The sequence below is a fragment of the Acomys minous genome, assembly GCF_964271855.1.
Source record: "Acomys minous genome assembly, chromosome: 16".
NCBI classification, from domain to species: Eukaryota; Metazoa; Chordata; class Mammalia; order Rodentia; family Muridae; genus Acomys; species Acomys minous.
The window spans coordinates 84,820,297-84,834,921 of NC_140498.1; the positions used below are offsets into that span (position 1 = coordinate 84,820,297).

The 14,625-nt window shown below is 57.8% G+C and overlaps 4 protein-coding genes across 18 annotated transcripts in view; 2 read left to right on the forward strand and 2 right to left on the reverse strand.

Annotated features, from left to right (window-relative positions):
* Positions 1-3,450, forward strand: part of PITPNM2 (phosphatidylinositol transfer protein membrane associated 2) — a 131,232-nt gene extending 127,782 nt beyond the window's left edge. For all 12 annotated transcript variants that reach the window (XM_084762003.1, XM_084761999.1, XM_084762009.1 and 9 more), the window contains 5 exons: positions 7-155; positions 286-435; positions 1,012-1,195; positions 1,280-1,408; positions 1,497-3,450. In XM_084762003.1, the coding sequence (XP_084618129.1) occupies positions 7-155; positions 286-435; positions 1,012-1,195; positions 1,280-1,408; positions 1,497-1,820 (936 nt within the window). In that variant the 3' untranslated portion in view covers positions 1,821-3,450. The remainder of the gene's footprint in view (positions 1-6; positions 156-285; positions 436-1,011; positions 1,196-1,279; positions 1,409-1,496) is intronic.
* Positions 3,451-4,889: 1,439 nt separating this feature from the next.
* Positions 4,890-7,761, reverse strand: ARL6IP4 (ARF like GTPase 6 interacting protein 4). Of its 4 annotated transcripts, none has more exons than XM_084762049.1 (6): positions 6,820-7,754; positions 6,488-6,661; positions 5,905-6,183; positions 5,711-5,828; positions 5,192-5,261; positions 4,890-5,107 (listed from the first exon to the last, which is right to left on the reverse strand). In XM_084762049.1, the coding sequence occupies exons 2-6, from the start codon at positions 6,648-6,650 to the stop codon at positions 5,051-5,053; spliced, it is 687 nt and encodes a 228-aa protein (XP_084618175.1). In that variant the 5' UTR covers positions 6,651-6,661; positions 6,820-7,754; the 3' UTR covers positions 4,890-5,050. The 4 variants fall into 4 exon arrangements, with proteins under 4 accessions (XP_084618175.1, XP_084618174.1, XP_084618176.1 ...); XM_084762048.1 differs by having other exon boundaries at positions 6,779-7,753; XM_084762050.1 differs by having other exon boundaries at positions 6,497-7,761.
* Positions 7,762-8,071: 310 nt separating this feature from the next.
* OGFOD2 (2-oxoglutarate and iron dependent oxygenase domain containing 2) lies at positions 8,072-10,971 on the reverse strand. The gene is made up of 7 exons (XM_084762035.1): positions 10,840-10,971; positions 10,475-10,531; positions 9,993-10,106; positions 9,746-9,845; positions 8,982-9,109; positions 8,513-8,770; positions 8,072-8,443 (listed from the first exon to the last, which is right to left on the reverse strand). Exons 1-7 carry the CDS (start codon positions 10,966-10,968, stop codon positions 8,180-8,182), a joined length of 1,050 nt encoding a protein of 349 aa, XP_084618161.1. The 5' UTR covers positions 10,969-10,971; the 3' UTR covers positions 8,072-8,179.
* Positions 10,972-11,091: 120 nt separating this feature from the next.
* ABCB9 (ATP binding cassette subfamily B member 9) overlaps positions 11,092-14,625 on the forward strand; it is a 45,577-nt gene continuing 42,043 nt past the window's right edge. Inside the window, exons 1-2 of the mRNA XM_084762022.1 lie at positions 11,092-11,219; positions 11,318-11,656. The gene's annotated coding sequence lies outside the window, so the exon portion shown is untranslated. The remainder of the gene's footprint in view (positions 11,220-11,317; positions 11,657-14,625) is intronic.

A 14,625-nucleotide genomic window follows, 5' to 3' on the forward strand; every position in this document is an offset into this window, starting at 1 on the left:
TTTCAGGTGGATGTGCACATCATGATGCAGCCGCCCTCAGGTGAGTGGCTGTACCTAGACACTCTGGTGACCAACAGCAGTGGGCGTGTCTCCTACACCATTCCAGAGACACACCGCCTGGGGGTGGGCGTCTACCCCATCAAGATGGTGGTCAGGTACGTGCCTCTGGGGGGCAGGCAGAGCAAGGCCAGCCTCCCGGGTATAGGATGGGGTGAGGTGAGGGTGGGAGGGAGGGAGCGGGTGGGCCCCTCTGGCTGGTTCTGACGAGCTATCCCTGACAACCAGGGGAGACCACACATTTGCCGACAGCTACATCACTGTGCTCCCCAAGGGCACAGAATTTGTGGTCTTCAGTATCGATGGCTCCTTTGCCGCCAGTGTGTCCATCATGGGCAGCGACCCCAAGGTGCGCGCCGGGGCTGTGGACGTGGTGCGGTGAGTGGGCCTAAGGGGGCTGGTGCGACTATCTAAGGTGGGTGGGCTGCAGGACAAGCGAAGGAGGAAACTGCACACAGCGCAGCCTTGAGGACCCGAGTCTGGAGCCCAGTGCCACCACTGACTGGTGTGCCCTTGAGGAAGCTGTTGGCATGCCTGATATCAATCTAGTTCCAAGGACGCCTCCTTTGGAAACCCCCAACACACAAGCCCAGTGCCAGAGTGGCCTTGACACTGCTGTTCACCCTCATCACTGCTTTTCAAGCCCTGGCCAAGATGCGCTTTGTGTGTAGTGCGGCACTGGGCCCAGGGCCTCATTCACACAAGGCAGGTGTAAGCACTCTGCACTCCACTTTTTGACAAGGGTCCACTCAATTGTCCAAGCTGCCTTGAACTTGCCATCCTCCTGCCTCAGCTCCATGAGTGTCTGGGATTGCCATCAGAGCAGCTGAGCACCACAAGGCTCGGCTGAAGATGAGTGGTTCCAAGCGAGCTCTAGCCGGGCAGGAGAGACGGGGGCTCAGGAGGAAGGGGGGCAGCCACGGGACACCATGCCTGCCCCCCTTGCCTCTGCAGACACTGGCAGGACCTGGGCTACCTCATCATCTATGTGACTGGCCGGCCCGACATGCAGAAACAGCGGGTGGTGGCATGGCTGGCTCAGCACAACTTCCCTCACGGCGTAGTGTCCTTCTGTGACGGCCTGGTGCACGACCCGCTGCGGCACAAGGCCAACTTCCTGAAGCTGCTCATCTCTGAGGTGCGGCCTGGGAGGGCGGAGGTGGGGGGGGGGGCAGGGAGGGCAAGAAGACCCGGCCTGTGCCCATGGTGGTCTCATCCACAGTTGCATCTGCGCGCACATGCGGCCTATGGCTCCACAAAGGACGTGGCGGTCTATAGCTCCATCAGCCTGCCTCCCATGCACATCTACATTGTGGGCCGGCCCACCAAGAAGCTACAGCAACAGTGCCAGGTGAGTGGGGCGCACTGAAGAGCACACGTGGGCACCTTGTGGGGACCCCCAAGGCTGCTGACGACCCGCCCTTATCGCTCCTCTGCAGTTTATCACGGAGGGCTACGCGGCCCACCTGGCCCAGCTCAAGTACAACCATCGGGCGCGTCCGGCCCGAAACACGGCCACCCGCATGGCCTTGCGCAAGGGCAGCTTCGGCCTACCTGGCCAGGGAGACTTCCTGCGCTCCCGGAACCACCTGCTCCGCACCATCTCAGCCCAGCCCAGTGGGCCCAGCCATCGGCACGATCGGACACAGAGCCAGATGGACACTGAGCAGCGCGGCCAGCGCAGCATGAGCGTGGCAGCCAGCTGCTGGGGCCGTGCCGTGACAGGCCGGCTTGAACCAGGGGCAGCCTCAGGACCCAAGTAGGACACCGTGAGGAGGCGCTGTGGTCTCCATGGTGCTAGGCCAGGGCACCGGCCCTACCTGGAGGCCTAGCCTGGGCACGCGTAGGTGGCTGGGGACGAGTACAGACATGGCCTTAGAGCTTGTCCCAGGGCCCCTTGGAAGACATGCCATGTCAACACAGTCCTCCCAGCCTTGCCTCATGCCCTAGGCTCTAGGAGCCCAGCTGGTCATGGAAGCTGGCAGGATGTCCAGCCCGTGATGAAGAGGAGCCAGGATGGGTCACTTAGCCCAGCCTGGGAGGCATGCTTGGACACCTTGCCCTGTGTTGATCCCTCAGCCTCCTGGTGGCGGGCATGGGTCTAGGCCCAGCCTGCCACCTCCCTGTCCACTGGCGCCCTGTCCCATTTGGTAGCAGCTCCAGTGGGGGTCCAGCCTGCTTCTTGTTGACTCCAGTTCTCAACTGTCCAACCTCACTGGTTTTGCACTGGTTTTTGAGAGTGGAGACCCGTTACCATATCCTGGCTCCAGACATGTTGACATGCATGAAAACCCAGTATCCGCTGATCCAGGGTCTGTCACCACACAGAATATTCCGGTATGGGGAATCTTCGCGCGAGCAGGAGAGAAAGGCCATATCTTCATTTCTGCCGCCTGCCTGGCCCGCCAGTGCCACGGCAGCCCAATGGCAGTCCCAGCCGGCTGCTCTCCCATCCACCTGCCCCACCCAGCGCTCAGTGCAGTCCCAGGACTGGTGTCACTCCAGGCCTTGAGCACATCACAGGCGCGAGGCCAGCAAAGTGCAGCGCTGGCTCCTGGGAGCCTGAAGAAGCCTGGCCTCCGCCTCCACTACTCGCCTGCCACGGGCTGGGGCCCCGTGCCATGGCTGCTGCCCATCGCATTTCTACGTCTTTCTACTTCTCCATCTGGTTTCTATAAGGTTTTTTTTTTAAAAAACAGGCAATCTTCGGCTGCTTCCTTTTAACTCAGTGTCAGCGCAGCCTGCTACATTAGGAACACCCAACACTGTGACAGGGTCCCACTCAGTCTGGCCTGTGGGCCCTGCACCTGGCCCACTCGGCAAGGTGTGGGCTTTTTTGCCTCACCTGACCCACAATTCCACCGACTTCCTACTCTGGGGTGGGTGGGGCTCTTAGGTTTTCTTAATGCCATTCCGTTTAATGTCAACTTCAAGAAGCCACAGCTCTCTTCGTCAGCATAAGATAGCCATTTTATTTCTCCCCAAACAAGGACGGGCGTCCTACAGGCTGGGTCTGAGCCCTGCCTTCCCCGCAGCACTGAGCACAATTCTCCTGGACCTTCCCTGCCCTGGCAGAGCCCACATAGCTCACACCTGCTGTCCAGCAATGAGGCTCTGTGCCTGAGTAGCTTCAGAGCTGGGCTCAGACTCAGGGCCGCGTGGCTGGGCCGAGTAGGTGCACAGGAGATGCTGACTTTCCTGGGTAGGTACATATGTACAGCACAGGGGTGTGTGGTGTTCCGCCGTGGCGGCCCTACACAGAAAGAAAGCTATTTATTTTGTGCAGAGGGGAAAAAAAATGTCTGGAGGAGTGAGACCGTCAGGGTCTTCTCTTTGAGGTGTAGCTTTGTGTTGTTTCCAGCGTTCTGTATAAAGCAGTGATTATTTTATGGACCAAGATTCCATGGAACTGTCACAGTCAAAGTGCAATATCTGCCCCACCACTCCCCACCCCCACAGGAAGCTGCTGGCCCGACAATCACTGCCCCACTGGGGGCCCCAGTGGCCAGTGCCTCCTCCCTCAGCCCCACCCGTCTTGCCTCAGCCTAGGTGACCAGCCATTGGGAGAAGCGCCTAGAAGTCTCGGGCCACCTGCAATAAAGGCCAGGGAGACCCTGGGGTCAGTAGGCTTGCTCTCCCCTGGGCAGCACCCTGTGGCTCTGAATGCCCCTTCCTGCCCAACCGCCAGCCATGCCAAGGACAACAGCAATAGTCCCCTGGGCCTCTCCCAGGGCCCTCAGCCATAGATGGCGAGACGGGCAGCCTCCCCCAAACCTCCCTCAAGTCTGCTTTTTGCCTCCCGTAAGATTTCCTTTGGCTCATTCTCTTGAGGAAGCCCTGCTTTTACAGAAACTAAGAGAGGAAGGTCAATGTCCTTTAAAAATACCAAAAAAATGTTTACAGTGTCAGGTGCTGAGCCTGCGGGGCTCAGGCCTGGCCATTCGTAACCAAAGGGTGAGGCAGGCCTTGCCGACTGCCACCCACCCCAGGTCTGTTAGAGTAGAAGCCTTAGTCAGTCCCTCCCCACCCCCAGTCCCCAGGACTGAGCCTCGAAGCCACCCAGCACCAACCACCTGCCTTCTCTTTGATTTCTAAAGAAGGATTCGGCGAAGACCCCGCCCCCACCTCCTTCCTGGCTCTGTGTGAGCTGCCCACCACCCTACCCGGTATCATCTTCACATCTCAGCCCCTTCCCATCTGTCCTTGAACCTTCTGTTTCTCTGGACCATGTGTGAACCGCGTCCTGACCCCACCCCGTGCCGTCCCGGCATCGTCTGGCCTGAGTGTGCTCTCTGTATACCGTGTCACAGTCTGTTACACCAATTAAAGAAGCAGGAGGCTTCCTTCCTGTCTTATTACTGCGGCAGCACCCATGAATCTCCTAGTGTGGTGGGGGGGGGGGGGAAGGGCATGAGCATCTTAGCACTGAAGGTATGGTACGTAAGGCCACCAGTGCAGCAAGTGGCACGTGCTAACATCAGAAAGACTGCCCTTCCCATGCACAGACCCGGTGAGGTAGGTCTGCGGGCCTCTCTTCCCCAGGAGACACTGCTAGTCAGCCAGAGCTGGGACTCCTACCTGGCCAGGCTCCTATCTGTCATCATGTATGGAATGGGACACAGGCAATGGCCTGATGAGTTCACCCTAAGGACCAAGGCTGAATTTTCCTGAGCCGGGGCTGGTGGAATCAAAGAAGAACAGGGTGGCTGGGTAGTCCTTGCTCTCTGCCACAGGGGAGGTGCCAGCTTTCCCCACAGATGAGCACATCTCACTCTAGCAGTCGGATGGCTGCAGTTCTACCCCTCGGCACAGAAAGCCACAGGACAGGAACACTGTGACCAAGATCATTTAATAGTGACACTGTTCCAGTCGGTGCTTAGGCCACCAAGCTGCACTCAAGAGGATGCTGGGCTGGGCCAGAGGTCACCCACAGCTGCACCCATCCGTCTCCAAGCCACCAACAGCAGCTGACAAACCCGTGATGGTAGGGCCCTCATGGAAGTAGGCCGGCTCGCATCTGGAAGGCCAGGCCATCCCCTCGGGTGGCTTGCTGAGGAAGGAGGAAACAGGATGAAAGCATTAGGAACTGAGTGTAAACACCATGTGGGCAAAGAGCAGAAGTGGGGACACCAACCTTATTGATCTCTCGGTGTCGCTCTTTGGTTACGATTTCCTCTAAAACCTCACCATCTCCCTTGATGAGCCTGGGGGTGGGGGTGGGGGTGGGGGTGGGGGCATCAGCTTAGCAAGACAGAGTCTGGGACTCGTGCCACAGAAACAGACCAAGCGACCCAAGCAAAGGGCTCTCGGGGCTCAAGCCCAACCATCCTGAGCAGGGGGATCCTGGGCGCTCCTCCCAGTCAGTTACCACCCTTGGGACAGAATGGAGACCCCCTTGTCAATCTGTACCATCAAACCAAGCCAGCCAACAGGAACTGTTTGAAAAGCCCCAAGGCCTTTCCAGTCCTGCAACTGCTCAAGAGGCACAGGGGGTAGCAGTGGAGATGTCACAACACAAGTGACCGTTTCCCCCACACTTTGTTATAGAAATGGTCATAGCCTCACCCCCACCCCCTCACCCCCAGCCCATCCTGGGCCAATACTCCCAGCTGTACTGAGGGTGGGGTAGCTGGCCTGGCCTGCTGCTCCGCACCTTGTGCGTCCTGTCTCTGGGTCCACCACCTTGCGAATGACACTCTGTCGAGCGTCCCACTCCTCCTTTGTCATGGGCTTCATGGCCTGGATGCGAGACTTCTGCTCATCTGTCAGGACTGGAAGGGAGGAGGGAAGGGGTATCAGACCTAGGGAGAGGACCCTCTCCTCGCCGCATGCAGGCTCACACGGTACCTGGGCCATCGTTGTCCTCCCCAGCTGATTTGTGCCACTGATCCAGGGAAGGGCCAGGCAGAGCCTCCGCCTTGTGCACTGCCACTGCCTTCTCCTTGCTCTTCTTCTTCAGCTTCTTCTTCCGTTTCTTCTTCTTCTTCCTCTTCTTATCCTTGTGTTTCCCTCGCTTCTTCCGGCCATCACTGGAAGATGAAGATGATGCGGAGCTGGAAGAACTGGAAGAGGAGGAGGAGGAAGAGCTGGATCTCGCTGTCCTCCGGGCCTTGTGCTTGCTTCTCTCTGTGATGCAGAGAGAAGGTAAGGCCTCTACACGGTAGGACCCTCCCAACAGGCTCTCCAAGAACACATTCGGAACCTTCTTTGGGGTTCTAGAAGTCACTGCGAGCCTGGTAGGATGGCCAGGCCGGCCCTCGAAGGCCCAGCGCATTAAAGGAATGCATAGGGCACACCCTCACTCAACAGAGCCTCCTCCCCACAGGACGGTTCAATCTAGGTTCACCCTGAATCCCTTGCTTGCTGGGGGCGGGCCCGGCAGATGCAAGGAGACGCCACACACCCCTTTCCCCGTCCCCATGGTCCTCACCCTCAGTACCGGAGATGCTGCTGGCCTTGTGACCTTGGGATCTGGAGGCTGAGCAGTCCCTTGAGGCGTCCTTACTACTCTTCTTACTTCGCTTTTCTGACCCTCGCCGACCTCGGGACCGACTGCGACTTCTCGAGCGCTTGCGAGAGCCAACGTGAGCCATAGCGAAGCGAGCTAGAGACCGGAAGAAACGCGCTTAACCTGCGACTCCTCTTGGGTAGGTACACAGAGTGACTCTAAACTCAGCGCCAACGGGACCTGGTCCTCAGGGCGCCTAGTACCCATTCCCACCCGACTGAGCCTCTCACTTAAGAGACCCCAGCTCTTCCGACTCTGAACCGCGGGCCCTTTAAGGTCCTGCCCCGCCCACACGCCTGCGCACTAGACTCAGCGCCGGGAAGTCCGCCGTTTTCTTCAACTGCAAGAGGGGCAACCTGGCTGCCCAGAGATGAGTCTCGCGGCTGACGGGTCTCACGTCAACCACCAGCCCACAACATGCCTTCGCGCGAGGAAACGGCGGCGAGTTAGGTTTTTCCGGTCCACTTCCTTGTTGGGGCCATCCCGGAATGCCGTCCGGGTGTAATTTGAGTCCATGCTGCCTTTAGTTCCAAGCACTTTGTCTCGGCCTCTGGTGCGCCTACTTCAAAGAACGAGAAGGTTGGCCTTGCGCCCTCACGTGGGTGGGAGACGGTCGTGGCCGAGCGCCACTCGCGAGCCCCCGGGCCTCTCACTTTCATGAAAGCCGCCCTCCTACTGCTTCCCCTGCCTAGCATGCCATCCTCTCCACTCCACCAGACTGAGAACTCCGCTGGGCTGACGTCTGGTGTTTCCAACACCACTCAGTAGTGCAGGTCGCAAACACAGGTTGCCCATCAGGAGCCATGGGCCGTGACAACCGATTAGGAAATGAATCACCGGCCTGTCGGGTGTGCAGCTGAGTCGCTGCTTCATCTGCTTTTTGCAGTGAGAATGGAGGCCGGCGTTACTGCATCTTGCCACTTTCCCAGAGAAGCCAGACTTCAAGACTTACAACGGAAGTCCCTAGGATTTCAAATATGTAAACCCAGCAGTGCACAGCACATCCAATCTCGGGAACCGCCAGTTGCAAGCTCTTAAATAACAGTAGTAAACAGAAGGCTGTTATAAAGTGCTTTATAAATGTCAGCTCGCTGGATTGTCACCACACCCGGGACACAAGCGAGTCCAGAGCTGCACAGCTGGACATGCCAGAACAGAGACGTGAACCCAGACAGTCTGGACCCCATTCCCCAGCACTGCTGAGAGCAGTGAAATAACCCCCCCCCCCCCCCAGAGCCGCCCTGAGGTAGATGTCTGGTGTGCCTCCTCCCTCGCTACCCAGCCCCATCTCTGAGACACACACACACACAAGAGCTCCCCAGGAGTAAGGCTGAGGCCAGACATTAGGCATCACTAGATGAAAACCATGTCTTTTCATGGCTCCTCCCCTTCCTGGGCCCACTTCACCCTCCACCCTGAGTAATTCATCTCAGACTAGGCTTGTCTTTCAGCAGCTCTGCCCTAGCACAGCTCATCCATCCAAAGAGTGACCCGAAAGTCTACATGTCCTGTTGACCCAAGGAATGTCATGATGCAGTTTATTTCTGCCCTCCCCACCCAAGATGGTGGAAGTTTTCCGCTGCCCTGGCACCAACACCTCTGGGGGAACCAGGCTCAAGTTAGTGCACAGACATCCACTGTGGCGGGCTCCTCCCGGGTGAAGCCGTCTCCGAATCCCTCATCATCCACCAGCTCTGGCTTCTGGCAGCACATGGGACAAAGGCGGTTTCGAACAGCAGATGCCCGGAGCCACACGACAAGGTTCCAGCGTTCTCCTGTGCCCAGGGGCCGAGCCCCGTGCAGCTGGCCACCTCGGTGGAGGATACCCTGGCCCACCACGTGATCCACTTCCAGGGGCTCCGTCAGGGCTGCAGGTGCCTACGGATGGTGCAGTTCAGGCCGGAGCACTCATGCCTGCCAGGGCCCCACCTGGTGGGTCTCACTCACCTGGAAGAGGCTCCCAAAGTATAGGGCACCCCCTGTGAAGGCCTTGCCCAGTGCCACATTAAGGGTGAGCTCAGCATTATCATAGTGGCAGCCTAGCTCCAGGTCCTGGCCCAGCGCGTACTTGACCACAAAGGCACGGTGGCTATCAAGGTGGCCCCCGCCACAGTCTGGGTACAGCAGAGCCATCAGTGGCTGCAGGAAGTGCTCTCGCAGCGGGGTCACCAGCGGGTCATCTAGGCCTAGCTCATGCATTAACACCTGCAAAGGATCCCCAAGAGTCAGCAGGGGAGACCTTGGCATCTTCACCCCATGTCCCCACAAGCCTTGGTCGAAGATGTTGCTAAGGGCAAAAGCTGTTTGCTTTCATGGTGACCTCTGGCAGGTAGCAGCTTGCCTGCAGCACCACAGGGGAGCCCCCCAACACTAGCTGCCCTCGCTCCCTGGGGTTCGCAGGCAAAGCCTCACCCACCCCATGGTTGTTCATGGTGTTGGGCCTTCCCTTGGGCATGTCCGACTGCTCGAAATTCTCCAGCTCCTCCAGCAGGGCCCCGCAGAACTGGGCAGAGAACACCGGCACCCGGTAGATGCGCTTCTCCTCTATAGAAGGACGGGCAGACAGTGGGCCAGGAGCCCTAATGAGCCAGCTTGTCACCTTACTGCCTGACAAGCCTGTTTCCTCTGTACAATGTCCTCTGGACAGTGACTTTTAATGCCCTGATCCTAGCTGGGTGACCAATGAGTGAGTAAGTGAATGGATGGATGAAATGCCCTACTCCAGGCACACTGGTCCCATTGGCCCTACCAGGTCCTGGTAGCTCCTATTTTTAAAAAAATATTTTATTTAACTTTAATCTATGTACATTGGTGTGAGGGTGTCAGATCTTGTAGTTACAGACGGTTGTGAGTTGCCATGTGGTTGCTGGGAATTGAACCCGAGTCCTTTGGAAGAGCAGACAATGCTCTTAACCATTGAGCCACCTCTCCCCCCCACCCTCCCCATTCCCCCACCCTACCCCTACCCGTAGCTCCTATTTTTAGACCAGATGCAGCTCCTCCTGGTGGTAGCAGTGGTGGTGCACACCTTTAATCCCAGCACTTGGGAGGCAGAGGCAGGAGGATCTCTACAAGGAGAAGCCCTATCTTGACCCCTGCCCCCCAAAATAACCACCCAGCCTCCCATACCCAGGCATCTCAGGCTCTCTACCCCTGTGCTGGCTGGTGATGGAACCTCACCTGATACCGTCTCCAGCTGCTGGAGAAGGCCCTCAAGATGCGCACCCGGGGACGCACTATATTTAGCCGCAGCCACAAACTCGGGGGCCAGAGACGCATCCTGGGAGCAGAACACAGGGCGGTTGTGGGAAGTGAGCCCCCACCAGAGCAGCTTCCTCTTCCTCCTCCTCCTCCTCCTCCTTCTCTTCCTCCTCCCCCCCCCTCCTCCTCCTCAGTCAGCCCTCAAGCTCCCAGAGCGGCCTGGTACCTGCAGTGTGCTGTAGACGTCAGGCCTGGCTGGACGGTAGGAGCTGGCAATCAGAGCTTTCCTGGCAGCTGATTCCTGGCCCAGCCTGCGGCGGCGGCCCACCTCCTGCTCAAGCTAGGACCGCAAAGGTAGTTACACATCGGGGGGCTTCCCACCCCCAACGCCATTGTACTGCGAAGAGACCGAAACCCAGGGGGACCAAAGTGGGGCTCAGGCTGGAAGGCAAGTCGCCCTATGCTTTGAACGTGCCAGGCTTCACTGCAGGTGTGACGGTGTCCTGACAGTTAGAAGGGATGATAGCCCCGTCTGTCCCACTCAGCTTTTTCAGAAGGGGATGCTGTAAGACAATTTAGTCTTTCTCGATCTTCCTCCTGGGCCAGGATATAGGAGTGGAAGTGGCTGGAAGCCGGAACAGGAAAGGAGAGCGAATAAGTCTTTCAGGGCCAAGGGACTCCAGAGAGAGGGCAGGCGGGGCTCGTTACCTCCTCCAAGAGTTGCTGGAAATCCTGGGGGCTGACGCAGCCGCGGCTCCGCAGGAGCTACGAGCAGAACCGCCAGTTAGCAGGACTATGTGATCCTAGACAAGTGAATAATCATGTCCCAGCCTCAGCGCCGCCGCCCCTGATGTCACGGGGATGAGAGTGACAGGATCATCCAGAGATCTGTGAGAACGTTTATCCAGCGCATTCGGCACGCGTGTTCTCAGCTTACTAGGGGGAGCTGCCATCCTGCAGCAAGACGCGGTTTGCACCTCGGGCAAAGCCAGTCCCAGTGTCCGGGCCCTTCCTGCACTCGCTGTCGCCAACCCCCCCCCACGCCCCCGGCCCCCCAGCCGCCCCCCGCTCACCCGGCCGTAGTCACGGCGCAGCTGCTGCTCGTCCCGGAAGCGCAGGTGCAGCCCGTAGCGCGCCACGTACAGGTTCTGCGTGCAGAAGCAGGCGCAGCGGCAGAACCTCCGCGGGGCGGCCGTCGCCATGGTGAAGCGGCACCGCAGGCTTCCGTAGCAATACTTCCGCGTACGGCCCCGCTGAGGGCGTGGCGCCGGCAGCCAAGGGGCCGCTGGTAATTCTCAACTTCAGAGAAAAACGAAGACGGGCCAGGCGCCGGCTGTGCGGCTGAGCTCGGGTTTGGCATTCACTATCGGTCCCTGCTCGCTCCTTGTTGCTTCAGTACGCGTCTAGTCGAAAACGCTCTGGAACGTTCGGTGTCCAGTCCGCCGGCTTTCCAGTAGGATGCAGTGTGGGCGGGAGGGCGGGCGTGGTCTGTGGCGGTCACGCCCCTCTACCGGGTCACGTTGTAATACTTGTGTTTCCCTCTTCCAGGAGGGTGCAAGGACTTCCCGAAGCCCGTCTTGTAGAGCCGCGTCGCTCAGGGATAACCGAGGTGCTAGAAAGGAGGAAGTTGTGTCGCCTCGAAACAACCCCTGAACCCTGCTCAGTTTGGAATGGGCATGGGAGTGGCAAAGCCCTTCCCTGAGATCAGCACCCATGTTTGCAGCTCCCACTCCTAGAGCAAACATCACCCAAGGTACCAGTCTGTCATCGTGGAACTGAGGCTCAGTGGTGCCGTTTGGCCAGGCATCCAGTCGGGACCAGCATGGGATCCACCAAGCGTGTGCCCTCTGAGTTGGAGAACCCAGTGGCTCTTCTCTTTGGACTGCTTCGGTATGCTTTCGCTAATTCTGAATTCTGTCGCTGTGAATCCCGATGGGGGTCACACAATAGATGGCAGCATGCGTTGGCACACTGGTTCACCTTGTGTAGCCACGTCCTCACCTGCCATCCATCTGTGCACACGTACTCGCGGGCAGACTCCACATCCAGAACCGTCTCCCACTGATGTCATGTGCTCTCGCATACACTCCCTCACATAGGCGTTCACCCACACACGTCCACACCCCACAGGACAGCACATCCCAGGTTCATTTTTCTACAGCAAACCCAGCCCCGTCCTACGTGTGACTGTGACCAAAAACTCTGGATCCCACGGGGCAGAGGGATCCGCTGCACAGGGTCAGTGAGCCTCTCCTCAGTGTGAGTGTGCAAGGCCTGCGTGTGAGTGTGGGCCGATGTGTCTGTCGTGCTACAGACAAACTCCTGTTCTCCTTCAAGGGGCTCAGGAGGTAGGTAGCTCTGCCTGGGCATCCTCAAGCTTCTGTGGGGTCCTGCACGGCTGCGTCTCTGCACCCCAGTGATTCCCGGGCTTCCACACGCTGCTGCCCTTGAGTACAGTCCCCATGGTGTGCTGACACCCAACCGTAAAATCCTTGGTGCTGCTTCATAACTGTCATTTTGCCACCGTTGTGAGTCGCTGATGTAAATGTGTTTTCCAGTGACCCCTTGTGAAAGGGTTGTTTCCCTCCCCGCCCCCCTTGCGGGGTCGAGACCCACTGGTTGAGAACACTGCTCCAGCCTCTAGCTGGCTTCAGTGGTTTTTCTCTTCTTTGTGCAGCCCTCCTGTAGGACCTCTCTCACACCCTGAGAGAGGTAAAGACACGAACCCTGGGGCTCAGCGGCCCATCTAGAAGAAATGAGCTCCAGCTCCTGGGAGAGACTCTGCCTCAAAAATGAAGGCAGGGAGGCGTGAGGGAGACCCGACATGAACCTGTGACTTCCACACACGTGCACGCATGCGCACAGGCGCCTGCACGTGTCCAGAGAAGCACTGCATACCGTTAACCATGTTACCCATGTCCTGTTTAGTCTTTACAGTTTCCATTCTTGACACAGGAAAGTGAGTAACAGACGGGTCAGTTGGACTGGCCCACCCAGGGTCGCAAAGCTTGTGAGTGGCAGGTAGAGAACTGAGCTCAAGTCTGACACCCCAGAGATGTGCCTAAAGGGACGGCCCAGTCTCCAGCAGTGCGTCTTCTGTCAGATGTGAGGTCAGGGAGCCTCAGGGAGCCCAACTCTGCCTCTCTGCCCAGACAACAGGACTGTGAGGACCCACTTCCTCCACGGGGACCAGCTGCCTGGCCCAAACCAACCTGCCAAGAAGGTGTTTAAAGTTTCACACTCGTCTTGAGTTCTCTGGAAGCCTCTGCCATCCAGAAAGAGACCCATTTGCTCGTGTCAAAAGTCATTATTGTCCTGCCTGCCCACTGCTCCCACCCCCGCCCCCCACCCCCGCAGGAGATCCAGGATGCACATCTTTCTGGATGGCCACCACACCCCAGCGTACCTGTTTGAATCTCCTTGTTTATAGGAGTTTGTAGGGTCAGTGGGGACCATTTATCCCTTAGATTGCGCCTCCCCCCAGCACCACTCCTCCATGCAAACTATGTCTCCTCCGTCTCCCTGCCCCAGCCCTGGCTCAGTCACTACAGAGAACAGCGACAGAAACCTCACAGGAAGCTCACGTGTGTATGTCATGTGTACCGCGGCGCAGCACTGAGCTGTGTCTCCTGTGGCCCCCGCATACAAATACAATGAATCTTCTATTGTATGTGTGTCTGCAGGTGGGCATGCCCCACATGCAAGCAGGTGCCCTCAGAGCCCAGAGGCGCTGGATCCACAGGGAGGTGGAACTGCAAGTGGTTGAGAGCTGCCCGAATGTGGGTGCTGGGGACCAAACTCAGATCCTCTCTTATTAATTATTACCGTGGGGGTGTGCCCATGCACACACCTGGGGGCCGAAGGACAGCTTTTTCTCTTTACATCTTGACACAGACTCTGGGTCGTTGGAGCGAGCACTTTGACATGACACCCTCTGCGCCCCTTGAGTGTGTTCTCTGAAAGACATAGGTTCTGCGTTCAGATTCATCTTTGCGCATACGGATGCGCGGCTGCTCTCCCGCCATTGCTGACAGGATCGCCCTGTGTCCACCGCAGTCCTTTGGGGCTCTTCTCAAAGAGAATGTGTCTCTGGGCTTATCTCTGAGCCCTCTGTTCTGTGTCACTGACACTTCTTCAGTGCCACGCCTCAGTGACTGGAATCTTTATAGTAACATTTTAAAAGTTACTAACTTAAGATTATTTTAAGTCACTGGGTGGTGGTAGCGCACACCTTTAATCCCAGCACCCGGGAAGCAGAGGCAGGCGGATCGTTGTGAGTTCGAGGCCAGCCTGGTCTACAAAGTCCAGGACAGTCAAGGCTACACAGAGAAACCCTGTCTCGGGGAAAGAAAAAAAAAAAAAGATTATTTTAAGTCTACGAGTGTCTTGCCTGCATACAGATCTATGTACTACATGCATGCAGGGCCAGTGGAGGCCAGAAGAAGGTATCAGAGCCTCTGGAACTGGAGATACAGACAGGCGTGAGCTGCCATGTCGGTGCTGGGCATCGAACCCAGGACCTCTGGAAGAGCACCTCACGCTCCCGACCAGTGAGCCATCTCTCCAGCCCCTTTTATTTATTCTTTGATAATTTCATACATATACACAATGCATCTTGATCATCTCCCCCCAACCCCTCCAAGACACCCCAATATATTCCCCTCCACTCCTTCCTGTTCCCCTTTGTAACCCACTGCAATAAGCCCATGAGTTCATGGCCAGGAGACAGCGCACGCACGACCGACACTCCTCCCTGTCTGTCCTCCCTGTCTGTCCTCCCTGTCTGTCCTCCAGATGGGCATTCCTCTTGCCCTCTTCCGTGATGCTCCCGGAGCCTGGGTGAGGAGGTTCATAAGGAT

Coding starts and splice junctions, on each gene's coding strand:
- ARL6IP4 (XM_084762049.1), bottom strand. CDS start 6,650: ATGGCTCACGTTGGCTCTCGCAAGCGCTCGAGAAGTCGCAGTCGGTCC. Junction 5,829..5,904: donor GGAGGACAACGATGGCCCAG/GTACCGTGTGAG, acceptor CCTCCCTTCCAG/TCCTGACAGATGAGCAGAAG. Junction 5,108..5,191: donor GACACCGAGAGATCAATAAG/GTTGGTGTCCCC, acceptor CTCCTTCCTCAG/CAAGCCACCCGAGGGGATGG.
- OGFOD2 (XM_084762035.1), bottom strand. CDS start 10,968: ATGGCGACGGCCGCCCCGCGGAGGTTCTGCCGCTGCGCCTGCTTCTGC. Junction 10,107..10,474: donor TCCAGCAACTCTTGGAGGAG/GTAACGAGCCCC, acceptor TTGCGGTCCTAG/CTTGAGCAGGAGGTGGGCCG. Junction 8,771..8,981: donor ACACCATGAACAACCATGGG/GTGGGTGAGGCT, acceptor GATCCTTTGCAG/GTGTTAATGCATGAGCTAGG.